At 53.2% G+C, this 19,204-nt stretch overlaps 7 protein-coding genes across 7 annotated transcripts; 4 read left to right on the top strand and 3 right to left on the bottom strand.

Moving 5' to 3' along the window:
* Nucleotides 1–282: 282 nt before the first annotated feature.
* On the top strand, nt 283–2,199 carry G6M90_00g044080 (uncharacterized protein; the record flags this gene model as incomplete). The annotated part of the gene is made up of 5 exons (XM_014692256.1): nt 283–315; nt 389–1,412; nt 1,489–1,676; nt 1,743–2,025; nt 2,084–2,199. The coding sequence occupies 5 exons, from the start codon at nt 283–285 to the stop codon at nt 2,197–2,199; spliced, it is 1,644 nt and encodes a 547-aa protein (XP_014547742.1).
* A 780-nt stretch (nt 2,200–2,979) lies between these two features.
* G6M90_00g044070 (uncharacterized protein) lies at nt 2,980–3,938 on the bottom strand (the record flags this gene model as incomplete). Its single annotated transcript, XM_014692255.1, has 2 exons — nt 2,980–3,670; nt 3,739–3,938. The coding sequence occupies 2 exons, from the start codon at nt 3,936–3,938 to the stop codon at nt 2,980–2,982; spliced, it is 891 nt and encodes a 296-aa protein (XP_014547741.1).
* A 2,532-nt stretch (nt 3,939–6,470) lies between these two features.
* Nucleotides 6,471–6,730, bottom strand: G6M90_00g044060 (uncharacterized protein; the record flags this gene model as incomplete). The annotated part of the gene is made up of 2 exons (XM_066130340.1): nt 6,471–6,607; nt 6,670–6,730. The coding sequence occupies 2 exons, from the start codon at nt 6,728–6,730 to the stop codon at nt 6,471–6,473; spliced, it is 198 nt and encodes a 65-aa protein (XP_065986294.1).
* Nucleotides 6,731–8,579: 1,849 nt separating this feature from the next.
* On the top strand, nt 8,580–9,365 carry G6M90_00g044050 (uncharacterized protein; the record flags this gene model as incomplete). Its single annotated transcript, XM_014692254.1, has 1 exon — nt 8,580–9,365. One exon carries the CDS (start codon nt 8,580–8,582, stop codon nt 9,363–9,365), a length of 786 nt encoding a protein of 261 aa, XP_014547740.1.
* A 693-nt stretch (nt 9,366–10,058) lies between these two features.
* Nucleotides 10,059–10,862, bottom strand: RAS-2 (Ras-like protein 2; the record flags this gene model as incomplete). Its single annotated transcript, XM_014692253.1, has 1 exon — nt 10,059–10,862. The coding sequence occupies one exon, from the start codon at nt 10,860–10,862 to the stop codon at nt 10,059–10,061; it is 804 nt and encodes a 267-aa protein (XP_014547739.1).
* Nucleotides 10,863–13,917: 3,055 nt separating this feature from the next.
* dtxS4_1 (L-aspartate decarboxylase dtxS4) lies at nt 13,918–15,669 on the top strand (the record flags this gene model as incomplete). The annotated part of the gene is made up of 4 exons (XM_014692252.1): nt 13,918–14,013; nt 14,088–14,375; nt 14,448–14,492; nt 14,548–15,669. 4 exons carry the CDS (start codon nt 13,918–13,920, stop codon nt 15,667–15,669), a joined length of 1,551 nt encoding a protein of 516 aa, XP_014547738.1.
* Nucleotides 15,670–16,029: 360 nt separating this feature from the next.
* Nucleotides 16,030–18,105, top strand: NOP9 (Nucleolar protein 9; the record flags this gene model as incomplete). Its single annotated transcript, XM_014692251.1, has 1 exon — nt 16,030–18,105. The coding sequence occupies one exon, from the start codon at nt 16,030–16,032 to the stop codon at nt 18,103–18,105; it is 2,076 nt and encodes a 691-aa protein (XP_014547737.1).
* Nucleotides 18,106–19,204: the final 1,099 nt, after the last annotated feature.

The raw sequence follows: 19,204 nt of genomic DNA, 5'->3' as shown, positions 1-19,204 counted from the left end.
GCGTGACGACTCCGCAGAGAAGATGCGGAGACACTTGCAACAAGATGTGTTACAAGGTCTCCCAAGGTCCATACTACATACATCCGGAGGAGATGGGTCGGGCTTTAAATAGGGCGGCCTAGTTGGCAGTTTTTGGCGGCGGCGTTGGTAAAAAAGAGGATCTGGTGGTTTGACATTTTTAGCACCTTTCCGAGAAGCCTTGGACCCGTAACCATTTTCGCCTCTCCGTTTCCCAAGTCTACGAGTTGGCGGTTTCGCGGGTGCGAAACGGGATCGTTGAAGATGAATGGCGTTTCGTGGCAGGGCCTGGCTGAGGTATGTATTTCCTTTGCGTCTGGCTGGTGTGCGTGCCATTGAAAACACAGCTCATGCCAACACGTCGACGCAGCGCTTTCAGAGAAGACGAGCAGCCGCTATCCCGACAAGATGGACAATTCCACCTCTGAAGCTCGACGAGACAATCCGCTCGACTACCCGTCCAATAGACTTGCTACCGCGCCTCTTGTCGTATAACGAGATGCAAATCACAGCCCTCGGCGCCGCAGCGCTGGCTGCCAAGATCCGGAACCATGAGCTGTCATGTATCCAGGTAACAGAGGCATTCTGTCACCAGGCCGCCGTTGCCCAGCAATTGACGAACTGCTTGACCGAGATATTTTTCACAGAGGCAATGGAGCAGGCCAGGCAGCTGGACGATATGCTCAAGACTACGGGGAGGCCAATTGGGCCTTTGCACGGGGTGCCCGTCTCGATCAAGGACCAAATCAACATCAAGGGCCAGCACACTACAGCTGGGTACATTTCCTTTGCGCGGAACCCGGCGAGAGACCAGGATGCCCAACTGGTCGAGGTTCTGCGCAACGCCGGCGCAATCATGTACTGCAAGACGAACAACCCCCAGTGCATGATGACGCTGGATACGGTAAACAACATTTACGGCCGGACCGTCAACCCGTGGAATAATAAAATTGGCCCCGGAGGCTCCAGCGGCGGCGAGGGGGCGCTTCTTGCCATGCGCGGCTCCCCGTTGGGGATCGGTGCAGATCTCGGCGGTTCGATTCGAATTCCGGCCGCATTCTGCGGTTTGTATGGCTTCAAGCCCTCGGCGAAGCGAGTTTCCTTGCGTGGATCGGAATGCACCATGTCGGGGCAGGAGTCCGTCGTGGCCGCTGCAGGTCCCCTGGCGCACAATGTCGAGGATTTGGAGCTCTTCTTCCAGGTCAATTCCGATGCGAAACCGTGGCTCAAGGAGCCGCTGCTTCGCATGCCGTGGGTATCGCAAAGCGACCAAATGCGCCATCAGAAGCTGCGAATCGGCGTCATGCTATGGGACGAGGTGGTGATGCCCCATCCATATATTACACGGGTCATTGGGGAGGTGGCCAAGACGCTGAAAGCTTCCGGACACGAAGGTAGTTCTGCACGATGCGTTTGCGACACGTCAGGGGAAAAAAACATACTTGAAGTAGATAACTAATGCTGCGATAGTCATCGAGTTCAAGGCGTACGATCACAAACGGGCATGGGACGACATCTTACTACCACTGTACTTTACCGACGGTGGTCGGGACATTAAGCAAACGCTCTTTGCTGGAAACGAGCCCATCTTCCCTTCTGCAAAGCGATTGCTGGACGATCCCATTGTCAAAGAAAGAACACACCACGAGATATGGAAAGTACGAAATTTACCCCCCCCGAGCATGGGGAACCAGAATTCCGCCACTTCTAACAAGCATCTCCAGCTGAATCTCGCAAGAGACGACTACCGCACCGAATATCTCCAAAAATGGGCCGAAACCGCAAACTCCACACCCTCCGGCGAGCCCATGGATGTGCTCATCTGCCCAGTGTCGTCCGTCCAAGGCATGCCGCACGATGTCAAGCCGTGGTGGGGGTACTGCGCACAATGGAATCTGCTGGATTATCCCAGTGGCGTGATTCCCGCCGGGAGAGTGCTGAAGACGGATGCTTATCCGGCAGACTACGAGCCCGTGAATCAGCTGGACAAGGAAAACATGAATCTCTGTAGGTTGCATACTTCTCACCGGGGACGCCACTGGCTCGGCTGACACTCTGGCAATAGATGACAACGACTTGTACTATGATTTACCTGTGGCGATTCAGGTAGTCGCCCCGACTCACGAGGATGAAAGACTCATGGGAGCAATGAGGGTTATTGACGAGGTGGTCAACGGTTGAAAGGCGTCCTTGGGAAGATTGCTCTGAATAATGGGGAGGAGGGCACCATCAATAAGACACATTATGATGACGATACCAGCATGTGACCTTTTTTTTTTCCAACATGAAGCAGCATTTCAATGGTCCTTCAGCTTTGTCATGATTTTCAAGAATAGTCTTCTGCGCTCGCTTTTTCTTGTGAATGGACCCGCATGCTACGGCTTACACTGTTGGGGTTACTCATGCAAACATGTGAATGCATCCATGTCACTTCAAACCTCAAACCCTCCTTGGCGTCCATTTAGCTCAGCGGGTCTCCCAAGCTTTAACGTCTTCCAAGGCGGGAATCGGATCCAGGCCCCGGCCGCTTAGGACTTGACACCACGTTCCCACATTTCGTGACGTGTGATCCGATCGATAATTCGGGTACTAGTCCTACTAGTTCTTTGGGGCCGTCCATAACAAGCTCGCTATTGAACTAGGACCGCGGCCGCATTTACAGGGCAGCGAGATCGGAACCACCTGGTTGCCCGGGCCCCTGGTCCAAGTTTCTCGATTCCCTCGACGCTTGCTATAACGGATATCCACCAGATCGTTTACGATGCTACTCTGAGTTGCCGAGGCCCTTGTGCGACATGGGATAAGTGCTGACGACATAAAACTAAAACGAGGGCGCTGCACAATATAATAATTCATGTCAAATGAAACTAGACGCCAAATTCTTGACGTAGGATATGCATGTGGCCATGGCCGCCCGCCAACCCCGTAAAATAGAGACCAAAAAAAAAAAAACGCAGTTCATCAAGGGTATATCGAAATATCATCAAGTATTACTCCCTCCCGCTGCCACTTCGGCTCCGGAACATCCGCCTCTTGAAGAACCGGGTGCAGCTGCATAATTTGCTCGTCGCTGTTTCGTCGACTGCTCCCCAGCAACGTCGTCCCGTCGTCCTGCCGAGCAGCCTCGTCCGGCGCCTCGTGCTCTTCCTCGGGCACAGCAACCAGCACATGGTCGCTCGTGTAACTAACTTCACGCGTGATGCTAGTACCTCGAGTGCGGCTCGGCACCACGCCAGTCACGACGAGCGAGTCTGGCGACACGTCTCCCGGGGGGCTGTCCCGTCGGTAGTCGCCGCTCGTCCGCCGCTCGAAATCTGACCGGGCACCGAGCGAACTTCGGCGTGCCACGTATTCGTCAAATTGTGTATCTCGCTCGTGGCTGTAGTAGCTTGGTGCTCGTTGCATATTGTTCAAGATGGCGGGTTCGTTTTTGACGGATCGAAGAGACCCGATGCTCGGACGGTGTGAGCCAACTGTGCCGCGTTTATCCATGGAACCTCGGATGCTCAGGCGGCTAGAGTAGGAAAAGTCCGCGTCTTCGCCGTCGTTGAAGCCGTACCCTTTGACGTTGGCCGGGCGCACGTAGTCATCAAACGCGGACAGCCGTCGGTACGTGAGAATGGCGTAGATTGCCAATGTGATGGCTGTGATACTACAGAAAATGATTAGCTGTGAAGGAGAAGGAGAAAATCAGAGGTGGTTGCAGGATTCGACACATACAACAAGGCAACGTCCAAGCCGATACCGACAAGTGACTGATATTCCTTCTCTTGCGCATAAACCACCACGTCGAGGGCCAGGATCGCCGAAGCGCACGTCAGTTTGACAATGTGCGTGAACAGCACGGTCCACGGCGTCAAGGCTTCGGTCATGTATTTGACGATTTCTATGAGCGTGCATGTTGCCGCGACAAAAGACATGGCGACGTTTGTTGCTTCCCATCTATTCATGGATTAGATGGTGCACAATGACAAGGAATAAATTTGTTCAAGGTCTGAATACTCACACCAGCTCAATCCTTGGAACTTTGCCAGCCCTCTGTCGCTCATCATAATGTTTCAGAGTGTCACCCAGCCTCCATGCAAACAATCCCATCATGGATGTTGTGAGAAGAAGCTGAAGCGCCCATATGGGAAACAACACCGCTGCTTGCCATCTCGCGCGTTCAAACTGCGCCTGTGCCCGATGATTGGCCATTTCTCCCTCGTCCTCGCCTCAAACGAGACGATGGGAATGGAAGATGGCAGGGTGCTGCTCCAAGCAGATTCCAAGGAATTGTCGTATGTGTGCCGTCTGTTGTTGCCGGTACTAATCAAGTCCTCTTGTCACTCTTCCAAAACGAATATCGTATTTAGTCGAGCCGGATATTCAGTCCTTCACCAACAAGCAATGGACCAACATACAGCAAAGGAACAGAATAATAGAACTGCAGAGCAGAGCCAACCAGGCTGCAAGCCTCCCATTTATTTAGGCTGCCTCCGTCTCGGGACAGCCCGGTCTGTTATTTCCAGGCATACAATTCCTCATCTTTGCTCGAGACCCCATGTCATGTCAACATTTTGTGCAACGATTCCCCACTTGGCAATGCATGAGGCTCATCCTGCAGGCATGAGCTGCCATCACCAGAGAAGCCATCCTACGGCCGGAGACAATCCGCGTTATTGGCGTGCGTGACAACAAGCAGGGATAAAGGCTATGAGCCCAGATCCCCCGTCAATGATGAGCTGGATCCCCGGTTTCATTACCCCGTGGGATTCTGCCTTTTCCCAGTGTGAGTGATTTCACCAGAGCGCCCGAGGCTTGCGGCTGAGGCAGAGCTGATGAGGGCGCGGCGAGGCAGGAATATTGGCGCAGAGCACGGTGACTCGTAGTTGCGCTCATTGGCCACGCTTTGTGACGACGCATGTTTTCATAGTGTCGGTCAAGGGGGGAAAAAGATGCATTGGCTCTTGGCTGTGGTTGTACAACTTGATGTGGGAAAAACGGGCTTGGCCAACGTCTGGTCTGGAAGAAGACACACGGCCCCAGGCTTGTTGGTCATAGATGAAGACGCCTGCAGGTTCATGCCTGGTTCCGAGAATAGAGAGCATGGCACGGGAATCTAAAAGCATTGCAAAATAACGTGCGTCGTGACATTCTGCGTCTCACGTCAGAACAAGGCCATTTTCTCGCCAATTTCTCCACCAAGAGGGCCTGTTTCTGGCTGCAAGTCCTCCTCGGTACCATCTCCAGTCCCTTCCTTCAAAGACACACAGGTCCCCCAGCAGCAATACTAGGGTCAGAATTTAGAAAACAGCCCGTCCTCGAGGCTGGCGTGATGAAAAGGGAATCCAGCACGGCTGATTTCGGGCTCCGCATGTCAGCCCCAGACCCGCTGCTGCACTGTGAGCGTCTGGTCTCGAGGTCAATCTCGTCCAAAGAGCCTGAATGAAAGTTGGGCCTGGCCTAAGTTGGACGGTTGGGAGTGACTTGGAGCATTGTACAGTACTACTCCGTATGACCTCCCAACCGCAGCCTGCGGGATCCAACCACCAGTGACGTCGAGGACATCGCGTGGCTGTGCGGAAAGAACCATAAATAGAAGAGGAGAAGATGCCTCGTCAAATAAAGCCCCGAAAGACGCGCTGACATACATGAAGAGGGGAGATGTACCCCCGAAGCAGAGAGGCACGTTTTGACGCGCGCCTGTTCGGCTCGCCTGGCATGCTTGGATGTGCAGAGTCGAAGTTGAAGTCCTGACTGGAGGTTGGAAAATACCAACGTCAATCAAGGTCGGTGACGAGTCATGGACCCAGCACAGTATGTAGGGTCACGATTCAGAACCGCTAAACGCCTGACCAGGCAATTGGCCGGTAAAATGACCACATGCAATTATTCCTTTCTTTACTGTATTTTCCCGCTTCTGGTTCCTCTGGCCTGCTTGTGTACTACATGAAGTATGGTTGCAGTTCGCCATCTTGGTTACATTGCTAGCCTGGTTCTTGCCAGACCCACGTCACTATGTATGTACACATGCTTAAAAACTTAGAATCCCATGTGCACATGGCTCGGCCGTGACATGAGCAGGAACAGGGCAAATGGGCAATTCACTAACTTTATTGACTGGTAGGTCCAGTCACTAGTCATTAACACAAGACACCACGAGGATGCACCGAAGAAACTTGGCGAAAAGTGTCGCAACACCTGGTTCTACCTGGAACCGGCGTCATTTCATTATATCTGTAGCATTGCAGGCCAAGTGTTGGTGCTAAGGCTACATTCATTATAGTGTTTCCAATTCATCAAGCCTCAAGACAAAGACCACAACGCCATCTGATGGCGCCCAGCTCATCCATGAGGCCGTATCCAAACGAGTGACCGAAACACGTCGCCAAGAGAACTCCCAAGACCATCGAGGCCTCGGAGCCCCGTCATGCTTACTTCCCAAAACAGCAATCCTTGTTCAATTTCAATTAAAACCCAGCATTCGTGTTGGCCAGGTTGACGTTGGAGGCATCAAAGGGAACGACGTTGCCCTGCGCGTCAGTCATGGACGGGGTTTCCGTGTCAACAACAAACTCCTGGCGGATAAAGATGTCCCTCTCCTTGACTGCAACGAGGTTAGCCAGTGTATTCTGACATTTTTTTTCTATCAAAGGATTTTTGACGGACCTGAGGGAGCGGCCATGACGGCAGTGGCAAGAGCCAAGAGAGTGACGGCAAAGAACTTCATTTTGATAAAAGAGATGTATGCGTTCGGAGAGAAAATAATTAGGCTTGTGTGAGGAGAGCGAAGGACGAGCTTATTATTGTCGACTTTTTTTGTTATAGCTGAAGGGAGTGACTGACAGACAAAAGACTAACCACGAAGCGCCGAGGAGAGCAACATCTATAGCTATATATATAGAGAGAGACATATATTTATTTATAAACATCGGCCAAACACCCCTACGGCATAAAAACACGGCCCAGATAGCGCAATCCCTTCCGCATCGGAGAACCCCAGACTTCATCTGATACGGCCTGCATCAGATGCAGTGAACCACGGGCGGAGAAAAAAAAATAAATGACAAATTATGGACTAAATATAGTGTCAGTAATCAACTTTGGCAGTAAGTTGAGACTGAGACCGGGCCAGACCCATCTCAAAACGAACTACGAGGCATCCCAACTTCGCCCCGGGCTGTCCCAACTATAGCCTGATCTTTATCAGACCAGGAACGCAATATATGAGATGGCCGCGGAAGGCAAAGCTTGGCATTGGCGAAACCAAGGCTTGTCGGATCGTCACATGTCCTCCTAACAAGCTTTCATACAAGGTCGTATCGGGGCGAGATACTGAGAGGAAGGGCGTGAAACGGACATGCAAGACTGGGCTGTCATGGTTCAAAACATGCTGAAACGCAGAGGTGCTTCAGGCACCGCTTTCCGGCGTGGAGCAGGAGAGACGATCACGCACGCGTGGCTGGAGTTCCGGTTAGAACAACCGCCTGCGCAGCCGTCGCGCTGGCGTACGGGCGAGGTCGTAGCGTCATAGTTCCAAGTCAATGTAAGTGATATCGGGTCCGATTGGAACCATGGCTTCCTTGGCTTATCATGTCTGGTGGGTTTTGATGCCATGTTGTGGGAAAGCTGTGCCGGTGATTCTCGCCCAGCAAAGGAAGGCGGAATATCGGCGGTTTTGAAAATCCGGCTGCTTGCATTGAATGCAATGAATATGGTACTTACTTAAGCACCTACAAGTAGGTTATTTCTCCTCCAATGCACTAGTACTCTGTAACCAAGCTTCGCAAATAGCCCTCGCCAGCTTTGAATGCACTCACGGCACAAGAAGCAATCACTCTGTGCCATTACTCCGTAGTACCCCGTGCAATCACAGACCGACGTGCCCTTGGCGTTTGCCTTTCCGTCCACGTCATCGCCTTATTTGCGCCTCCAACATCAATGGCACTGCACCTCCGCCCATCACAGGACCTGTGTGCCACTCCGGCAACCAAGCTCCAATATGCGATTGTACATATGTATGTATTGGCCTGTCGCCGCCCGTCGCCGCCTCGGTTTTTTTGATGGCGTCTGCGCCGCTCGCGCCATTCGGAACGCAGTTTGGCAGCTGTCCCCTTTCAAGCCTGGCTTGCGCAATCGCGGGGTTCCCAATGTTGCTCGAGTGGGGTGACGAGCCTGATGACCCAAAAGTGACCTTTTCCGACTACTCCTCACCACGTCAGCTCGCCTTGCTTTGCCTCGCCTTGCCTTGTCTTGCCCATGCTTGCTCCTCCAGTCCCTCCAGTCTCGCAATTTCATCTACGCTCTTGGTCTTCTGCTTCCAGAGATTAGCTCCAGCTTTGCCGTGTCTTCATTCTGCCCCCAACCACCCGACGTCGACTCCGGTCAATGCGAAGCTCCCGTGCCATTGAACCCACGTCGACCAGGTTCAAATCAGTCGCTTTCCCACCTTCTCCGTCGTCATTGTCGTAGATTGCTTCGTCTAATCAACCCACGCCCATCGTCGGGCCGGCTCGTTGTTTTTCCCCGCCTCCCCCTGCCCTCCCTGTCCGCTCAATCTGCCCTCTTGAGCGGACACGATGGCCAGCGCAGCCCATTGCCTCATGTGCTTCGAGGCCCTCGACGCCCACCTCGAGGACCGGGAGCCCCTCTCCCTCAGCGAGATCGAATCCTCCTGGGCGCTCTACACGAGCTCCGTTTCAGACTCGGAACCCGGCCCGTCCAGGAACGACCAGGCTCCCAAGACACCGGCTCTCCGCCGCCTCGCCGCCGACGCCGACTCCTCCGCGTCCTCGTCCTCCGCGTCGCCCGCGTGGTCCTCGTCCACGCCCGCGACGTCCATGTCCTCACTGTCGCTGGGCACCTCGTCCGCCCCGCTGTTTGTCACCTGGAACACCGTCTCGGGGGACGACGTCTCTCTGCGCGGGTGCATCGGCACCTTTGAGTCCCAGCCCCTCGGCGTCGGGCTGCCCGAGTACGCGACCATTTCGGCCCTGCACGACACGCGCTTCTCGCCCATTGTCAAGGAGGAGCTGCCCGAGCTGCAGGCCGCCGTGACCTTGTTGACCGACTTTGAGGAGGCCGACGACGCCTATGACTGGGAGGTGGGCACCCACGGCATCCGGCTGTCGTTTACTGACAGGGGCCACCGTTACGGAGCGACATATCTGCCGGACGTGGCTTCCGAGCAGGGCTGGACTCAGGACGAGACGCTGTACAGCCTCATCCGGAAAGCGGGCTGGATGGGCGGCCGCTCGAGGTGGAAGTCGCTGGAGCTCAAGGTTACGCGCTATCAGGGCAAGAAGGCGAGCTTGAATTATCCCGAGTACAAGAAGTGGAAGGATTGGGTTGTCAGCAAGCAGTGATGCCAAACGTTATAGACAAAGAGGGCTGCCGGCGTCTTGGGTTTGAGACTTGGGGGTTTTGGGCGTTTCGAGGGAAGCGAGGGAAGCTTAGCAAGGACTTTTGCCGTCGTAATACACTACCCATATCCGCCACGCTTGCTTTTGGAGGCGCGATGCTACAAAGCCCAGGAATTTCATCTTTTGCAGCTACACAAGTACCGACTAGGTACCTAGGTAAGTAGGTAGATGGGCAGGAGATGACAAGGCCACCCAGGGCCCAGGGTACTCAACACATTAACAAATGGCTCTTGTGAATTCTGCCACGCTATACAAAAAGCTCGCTCGCCATACATCATAATCCTAAACATTGCATCGTCCACGAATCAACCTCATGTACATACAAAACACATTGTCGCATATCGAAACCAAGGAATCGCAGCCTCTCCAGCCGAAACAACATTTACAAAATGAAGAGAAGAGTAAGCCAATACAACCAGCCCATTTTAAATAACCTCAAGACGCCAAACACACAAGTATGGTATATGCCGAAAGGGTGAACCCAGAAAGTTACAGCAAGAGGGAGTCGTATATCCCCCCCGTTGTCAAACCCTAAAACAAAAATAAAAGCCGGAAAAAAAAATACGCACCATATCACAAGGAAAACAACAAAGAAGCAACGCTCCGCCGCCCATAGATGGAAGAAATCGGACACTATCACCAACATCGCAACTTCTTCCAGAATCCACCCTGGCCACGGCCGACAGAAGTTTGGCCGCTCAGAGTCGGTCCCCGCAGTCCCGGAGCTCGCTTTTCCGAGTCGCTTTCCACAGGCAATGGGGTCAATGGCTTCGTCATGCCACGGGCGTTCATCTCGGTGTTGTCCATGACGCCCATCTCGGCGAGGCGCCTCCTCTCGACGACGCGGCGCACAATGAGGGCAAATGTCTCCTCAATGTTGACCTCGAGCCTCGCGCTCGTCTCCATGAACCCGCAGCCCCGTTTGCGTGCCCAGTCAAGGCCCATGGCGGCGGGGACCTGCCTGCTCTCCTGGAGATCGCATTTGTTTCCGGCGACGATCTTGACGGGCGGGACCGTCTTGGAGCCGCTGGCGGTGCCGGTATTGACGTGGCCCGGGTTGACGCCGGCGCGACGCGCGCGCGCAGCATTGTCGAGCCGGGTCTCGGCCTCCATGTTGATCAGGTCGTCAAAGTACTGGAGGGCGTCGAGGGAGTCGCGCGACGTAATGTCGTACACCATGAGGAAGGCGTCGGCGCCGAGATTGGACGACGCCCACATGCCGCGGTACTCCTCCTGGCCGGCCGTGTCGGTGAGGGAGAGGTGGTACGTGGTGCCGTCGATGCGGCGCGTGACGCTGTAGGAGTCCTCGATCGTGGGGTCATATTCCGACGTCCACTGCGAGCGGACGAGGCGCAGCGTGATGGACGACTTGCCGCACCCGCCGTCGCCGCAGATGGTAATGGAGATTGGGACGGCGGGTTGCTGGCCGTGGGAGGACATGGTTAGCGATGACGATGGGGGAGGGGGTGCGGAGGAAGGGATTTTCTGGAGGGGGTTTTCGCGTGGTCAAGCCAGGATGCTTGACGCTGAGCACACACGGTCAAGACTTTTGCCGAGATTAAATAACAGGACAACCCTCGATGCCCAAGAAAAAAATAATAATAATAATAAATAGAAACAAGAATAGAAAATGTCCCGTCACGCTCGTGAATAGTCACGCACAACGCAAGCAAAATCTCTGTATGGTGCCCAAAGCTCCAAGGCCCAAAGGGGGATCGAGATGGGAAAGTATGCAAAGGCCTTTTTTAGGCAAATCTTGCCCTCCAGGCCGTGGGCGTAAAACCCAACACCGAGACCCTGTCAGTCTGCCGGCGACGGAGTAGAAGTTCTTCGAAAAAGCGTGGCGCGACTCGCAAGGATGTGCTCCAAGGTCCAGAAATTTCAGGTCCCTCAGGTCTCCTGGGTTTGCCAGGGTCCCTCGCACCTCGTGATGTTTTGACAGGGCACAAAATCTCTTGTCCCCTTGTTCTGCCTGTCGTGCGACTCGAAGAAAATGTGATGCAGCAGCAACGCGCAAATAGGCGTTGAGTCTCAAGATGCAAGATCGTAGGGCGTGGCGTCCGGGAAAACGGCACGCGTCGATAATAATCAGCTCCTGTCGGTGTTTTGGCTCTCGCTTTTATGTTCCGTCGCTGCGTACGGAGTACAAGATGCAGTGCCCGGCCGGTTTGCAAGGGGTGGCTGCTCTGGAGGAATCTATCACTGGGTGATGATGGATGGCGTGGCGTAGTGCAAAGAAGGGTTGGAGCGTCTGATTCCTTCTGATTTTTACTACTTTTTTTTCTTGGCTGGGTGTGTGCGTGTGTGTGATTTTTTTTTCCCTTCTTTTCCCTTCTTCTAGTCGTGGAAGAAGCAATGCCCAATCACGCTGACTGGTTGTTGTATGCGCAGCCTAGATGATACTCCTCCGCGTCGGCGATGTGGAGATTCAAGGGCAGGAACGATGAGAGGAGGGGGGAAATGTGAAAGCACCAGTGGTTACGGAGTAGGTGCTTGGTGCTTTGTCTCGGTCCAAGGTGCGCGCTATACACTTCTTATCTACTTGCTCGGTTGGTATCTGCTATCTTCCAGACTCCCAGAAGTCCCCAGATGGACCAGACCGAACAAAGAACTGATGTGCCAGCATGAGCCAAGAGCATGGACTTGGACTTGACAGGGTTCTGCTGGTGGAGGGGCAGAGAGTCCACGATTGATGGGCCACATGGAGATATCAATCACTTTTTTTCCGCTTGAGAACTATGGGGCCGTTGAAAGACTGGTGCGACAAGATTCTGTCCGTGAGCAGTGAGTGACGTGACCTCGGCCAGAACCTTGAGTCCTTGACCTTGTCAGAAGGTACTGCGGCGAAGAGAGGGGATTTTAAGCCATGAGGGTGCCAAGGGCAGTGCAGTTTCAATTCCATCCGTTTAATGCAACCTACTTGAGCAGGCTCTGCTTAAATGAAAAAGTAAAGTTAAAATTTTAAAATCGGGAAGAAAAAAAAGGGAAGAAATACATGGATGTACGCAGTACCTAAACAGGCACGATAAAAGACAAAAGGGTCTGGTAGGTACCGTTCGCGTCTGGGCACGAAAGTGGGGTCAGTTGCACGGTCCAAGCTGCTCAGAGTCGAGCTGCACGGACAAGTAGGAGTTGCCATGCATGGTCGGGCTGTGTCGTCTTGCACAATCCATCAACACTCAACCAGGTGATGCGTGGGAAGCATTGCACAAACCGAGGCGTGTGTTCCTGTCAAAATCATGCCATGATCGATACTAGCGTGTGTTCCGTGGTCATTCGACTAGGCTGCGGTTGACGCCTGGCTCGCGCAAACTTGCAATGTTGAACGGCGGTTCCCTGTCAGGCGCCAGCAATGGGGCTTATATCTTGATTTGGGTAATGAGTTGAGCAGCGTGCAAGGAAAGTCGCAGGTATGGATGCTGTCGACAACTACCTCTCAGTACTTACTAAGTACTTAGACTTACTTAAGTACCTACTTGGGTACTTACTCAAGTACTTAAAGTTCTTAAGTACTTTAAGTAGTTGCTTGCAATCCAGGCAGACGACTCGCGACGGACAGGCATTCTTACTTGTTTGCCGAGTACTCCGTACCAAGGTGTCAATATGTTGAGAACAGACTCCAGTCACTGTCAGTGCTGGTTGTTCCCTTGCAAGCATGTATCAGGTACGTCTACGCAAACTCGGTACTACTACTAGTACTAGTACTACAGCGCACCCAGCTTCGGCAACGACCCGCCTGGCCCATATCCAACATTGAAGTCGACCGCAGCCCCGGTGACATTCTGTCATGCTGACAGGATCCATTGATGCCGGCAATGATACCGACGTGGATGCACAATGGGTGCTGATGCTCATGGACTGCAAAACCACCAATCAGCGTTAAATTGAAAAATTGAACCGGGTCCTTGCATGTAGCTTTCGCATCATGCATATCAGCCATCCGCGGCATTTATCATTCACATTGTAATACAACATTTGACATTTGACAGCTCGTTGTGCTTGCATGCATTCCGCTAACCCCAGACGTTTACACCTTGACACCTTCTTCATCTTCACCATTGCTCAAATGGCGGGAAAGTGGGGCTTCAGGCACAAGTACTAGTAACACCACAGCCTCGACACCCAGGACATGCAAGGTCCGTCATTTGACGCCACTTTTGCGGGCTCACATCTCGCAATCCGCAGCCCCATTTCGTCTTTGGCTTAGTTATCCTATTTTTCGCACGCTTCTCCTTGGCCTGGATCCCTCTTTTCTTTTTCCTGACTCTCTATGTACATGACTAGTAATTTCATCAAATTGCATGAATTTTCTTCTCCCTCGTCCCTTCTCTACCCCTGTCTAACTGTACGCAACACACCAGCAAGACACATTCTTCCAGTCACTGCACGCCACACAGCACCCGCCTTTGTCTCAGCGCATCCCACCTTACCCTACATCATCCTTGCCTCCCTCTACAAGACGAAACAAAAAAAAACAAGAAAAGAAAACAGCAATATGACCGTGACTGCCACGACGACCAATGGTCATGTGAATGGTAACGCGGCCAATGGATCAACCGCTCGCTTGAATAGAGCCGAAGAGTTGGATGATGTATGTATACGATAGCAGGACTCTGCTGCATTCCCAAGTCGTGGACCTGCGTCACATTTGCTGACGTGCATCAGCTGCTATCGGCCGTGCGCGACTTGATTCTGCCCTTTATTAAAGCCGCCGACGATGCCGCGGCTCATCGGGAAACTGGCCGGCTCCCGCTCGACGCCACTGGCACACCTCACAATGTCCTCGTCGACGCCGTCCAGCCTCACAGCCTTGCTGCACATCTCAAGTTCATATTGCCCGAGGAAGGGCAGGGTAAGCAGGGGCTGTTGGAGGGCATCGCAAGGGTGCTCAAGTACAGCGTCAATACTTGGGACCAGGGGTTTCTCGATAAGCTATACGCAAGCAACAATCCCGTATGCTGTGCCGCCTCGGCTTCTGAAAGTGAAGCAGGATTTACATGACATGTGTTGACTTTTGAAAAACAGGTTGGCGTTATTTCAGACATTGTCCTGTCGGTCCTGAACACAAATGTTCGTCACCCGCCCTAATGACACCACCTCCCTAGCTAACTCGAGTTCTGCGTAGCTGCATGTGTACCAAGTCTCGCCGGCACTTACCATTATCGAAAAGACGACGGGACGCGCATTGGCCAACAAGTTTGGCTTCACGGGCCCGAGAGCCGGTGGCGTAACTTGCCAAGGTGGCAGCTCTTCAAATCTCACCTCCCTGGTCGTTGCGCGGAACACCTTGTACCCGGACTGCAAGACCGAGGGCAACGCCAAGCATGACTTTATTGTGTTCACGAGCGCCCATGGCCATTACTCTGTGGAAAAGAGCGCCATGATCTGTGGCATGGGCTCATCTAATGTGTGGAAAGTACCTGTTGATGATGGCGGAAGCATGAAGGCAGATGCCCTTCGCGAGCTGGTGGTTCGTGCCAATGAGCAGGGAAAGACCCCGTTGTACGTCAACACCACTGCGGGCTCTACAGTTCGAGGTTCCTACGACCCGTTCGAGGACATCTCAAAAATATGCAAAGAATTCGGTCTCTGGATGCACATTGACGCTAGCTGGGGCGGGCCAGTCGTCTTTTCTGCTCAGCAGAGGTGGAAGGTCAAAGGATCCCATCTCGCTGATTCCATCACCATCAACCCCCACAAGATGTTGAATGCGCCCACCACGTGTTCCTTTTTGCTGGGCCCAGACATGAGCCTATTCAATAAGGCAAACACCACCGACGCCGGATATCTCTTCCACGGAAGCACCGAAGACGATGTCTGGGACCTTGCGGATTTGACATTACAGTGCGGCCGCCGAGGCGACAGCTTAAAGGTTGCTCTCGCATGGCTGTATTATGGAGCCAACGGCTTCGAGAGGCAGGTTGATCACGCATTCGATATGGCGTCCTACCTGTGGAAACTGGTGCAGCAGACGGGCAACTTCGCCATGGTGTCGGAAAACCCGCCCCCGTGCCTCCAAGTGTGCTTCTATTACGCACCCAACGGCGATTTGTCGAGCGATGCAGCGACGAACACGAATCGCACTCAGGCCTTGGTTGAGAAATTGATTGGCAGGGGCTTCATGGTGGACTATGCTCCTGGAGACGTGGGAAGTTTCCTGAGAATTGTTGTCAATGTCCAGACTTTGCCAAGCACTGTCGAGGGATTGACGAGGGCTCTGGAGGAGGCTGGAAAGGAAGTGGCTTAGATATACCGGATATATTACGGAGTAGAAAGACCTAGACCGGTTGAACTTGGGTGGATATAACGATGGCATGATAGATGGACATAGATGATTACAAGCGTGCAACAAAGCATGTTATTTTAGAGAGACAAATAAATTGATGCGATTACTCCGTACAGTTCCTAAAAATGGTCCTGGTGGGTCTGTCTGCTGGTTGGTGATACGTACTAGTTGGACTGGCCTGTAGCTCGATGCAGCATCCTTACTCCGTACATCCTTATCGATTACTGTCAAGAAAAAAAAAAAAAATCACTGGCCATCTTCAGCCCAACTACACGCCCCACCGCGCAACCACCACCATCATACACTTCATGTTCAAACAAAATGCCCAAGCCACGGACGAAACGAGGCGCTGACCGTGAAGAACGGAAGCGCAAGAGAAGAGGCGAAGATGCCGACAAATCCAAGTACGAGTCTAAACGCCAGCGCCGCATCGCGGACGAATTGCAGCCAGGCGATCAGCAGGACTTCCCAATCGAAGAGTACCAACAGCAGCCCAATGGCCCTACAGAATTCTTCGGCATGCTGGCCGATGAAGAGCAGGAGTACTTCAGGAGAGCCGACGAAATGCTCGAATTGAATCAATTCCCCACCGCCGAGGACCGAGACATGTTCCTAGAGAGCGTCTTCAAGGAGGCCCAAGGCAAGGAGCTCAAGCTCGCGAGTAGCCAGTCTTGCTCACGGCTGATGGAGCGCCTCATCCAACTGTCAAATACGACGCAGAAGAAGAATCTCTTCAATGCGTTCGGTGGCCACTTTCTGTCCCTCGTGCAGCACCGATTCGCCAGTCATTGCTGTGAGGCGCTCTTTCTACGCTCTGCGGGTATCGTGACACAGGAGCTTGCTGGCTTCACGGTGGATATCAAGGGCGCGAGCGCCGACGAACACCAGCCGGAAGCGTCTATGGAGGAATTGTTCCTGGCAACGCTGGATGAGTTGGAAGGCAACCTGAGCTACCTGATAACCGACCGCTTTGCGTCGCACACCCTGCGAGTTCTGCTCCTGGTTCTATCGGGCCGGCCCCTGGACGACGTGTCCGTCAAGACACTCATGAAGAGCAAGAAGAAGGAGAACATCTCGGTGGCTGGCTCAGCAGCAGCTGACGAGCAAAACAAGGGACTCCGGGCCGTACCGGGCTCATTTACGCTGGCAGTGCAGAAGATCATAGCCGATTCAATAGCGGGCGTCGACTCCACGGGTCTCCGCGTCCTCGCAAGGCATCCCATTGGCAATCCAACGCTGCAGCTCCTCCTCGAGCTGGACATGGCCCTCAACAAGACGGAAAAGAAGTCGTCGGAGCCGTCAGAGTCTGAGACGGCACCGCCCACTCTCCTCCAACAACTCCTTCCCGGCGCACCAAAATCCCTTTCCGACCCGGCCTCGGAAGCGTCCGAATTTATCAACGGCATGATCTACGACCAAATCGGCTCCCGCCTCATCGAGACCCTCGTTGCACACTGCCCCGGCAAGGTCTTTAAACCCCTCAACCACAACTTCTTCCTGCCCAGGATAGAAGTCTATGTGCGCAACGACATCAGCTGCTACCCCGCCATCAAGGTGCTCAACCGCATCGGCAAAGACGATCTCGTCACGGCAGCGGACAAGATCACGCCAACGGTGCCGCAACTCGTTGCCAAAACTAGATACAACGTCCTCCGTGCCCTATTCGAGCGCTGCTCCGCGCGCGGCATCAACGACCAGATCAAGAAACTCACCAAGGCCCTCAAAGAAGGCTGCGGCTCCCAGCCCGCCGACCTAGTCACCACCCTCTGCCACCTCTCAGAACCAGCCAAGTCAAAAGAAGAAGTCACACGAAACGAATACGCCGTGCAGTCTCACGGCGCAGCCCTGCTCACAACTCTCCTCTCCATCCCAGGGTCCCTCAAAGCCGTCCACGAATCCATCCTCGCTCTCCCAACCCCCCACCTCCTCCGCCTCGCGACAACCTCCATGCCAACCGTCACGCTCCTCACAACCGCCCTCTCAACACCCTCCCAAAACTCTCTCTTCCAGAAATCCCTCGTGGCCACGGTTTCCCCCCACACCGCCGAGCTATCCACCTCCCAATTCGGCCACAATCTCATCAACAGCATCGCCGACGTCCCCAGCAAAGGCAAAGACTTTAGCGTCCCCTTCCACGTCAAGGAATCCATGATGCAGCGCCTTGCAAATCAGGAAGCCGAGCTGCGAGAGAGCTGGATGGGCAGAAGCGTATGGCGTACCTGGAAGGGCGACACGTGGAAGACGAGGAGGGGCGATTGGAAGACGTGGATGAGGGAGATTGATGCCCAGGCCGCACAGCCCGTGACGCACGCGAAAGGACGGGACGAGGGGGATAAGCACAATCCCGCAGAGAAGCAGGATAAGAAGCACATGAACACGCGCAAGGATGAAGAATGAGCACTATTCGGGGGGAAAATGTACTTGTATATACCCTGGTTCAGATGAAGCCGCTGAAATTGACTTGCCCATCAGTCGCTGTTGTACGTCGGCGCATGAAGAGAAGTGCCTGGCACGTCTTGGTTCTTCAAGGGGAATCTTCTCTGTGAAGCACACATGTCTTTGATTTCGGCACTGCGGACACGTACTCGGCCACAGACCACTGCCCAACATCCCGCCCACAATGCACCAGACAACATTTGAAGCTGCGAGGCGTCTAATACCGCCAGATCAGGCAACTCTATCTGAATGGTAGTCATGGCCACTTCTATAGGGATCATCAGATACATACCCGAGTGCCCATGTCTGGTCCGGTAGTATAGAGCTCGTGCTGTGCCGGGCTCAGCCCGTCGAGTACCTGCCCAAGTAGGTAGTAGTTGGCTCCGGCCGGACCTGCTTCCTAAATTGATCCAATGTTCAACCTTTCCTACCGGCATACCTTGTATCGGACTAATAACCCCGCCCGTTGCAAGCTCCCACCAGACTCATTCTAAACATGACGCCAACGCTCCTAGTGTTTTTAAGTATAGCCATGTCTAGAAAAATTAACAATTATTATGTTCATCGTTTTGTGCTATATCTTTTAAAATAATTTTTTTTAGTATTAGTATTAGTATTATTTACATAACCTAAAACAAGGACATCAGAATGAGCATACAGTTAAACCAGAATTCCCCACAGCTAATTAGAGAGAGGAAGAGCCGGTAACAACAAGACGGTCTGGTGGGTTAAAAATAAGGCTACTATAAGCCGAGCTGCTGCGCCTACTGTATACTATATTGTGTAGAGCATCCAAATTGCGCGAGGAGATTGATATTACGGCGGCTGTCAATTATAAAGTGAGGGAGTTGGCAGTGCTCTTGGCCCATGTTTTCCCAAGAACAGTCAATTGGCATATTGCAATTGATCCCAACTTGGTCTTTTCTAGCATTAAAGGCTACACAAAGCCCATGAACCGCTGCACAAACCAACTCCAAAAGACAAAAAAAAAGTCATGTTTTTAAACGCTTCAACACATCTTCATCGACACGTAACATGCCGCTATCAAATGCCAAACTCC

This window comes from Metarhizium brunneum, chromosome 2 (genome assembly GCF_013426205.1).
Source record: "Metarhizium brunneum chromosome 2, complete sequence".
Classification (NCBI taxonomy): Eukaryota; Fungi; Ascomycota; class Sordariomycetes; order Hypocreales; family Clavicipitaceae; genus Metarhizium; species Metarhizium brunneum.
This window is presented reverse-complemented; position numbering and strand designations above follow the sequence as displayed.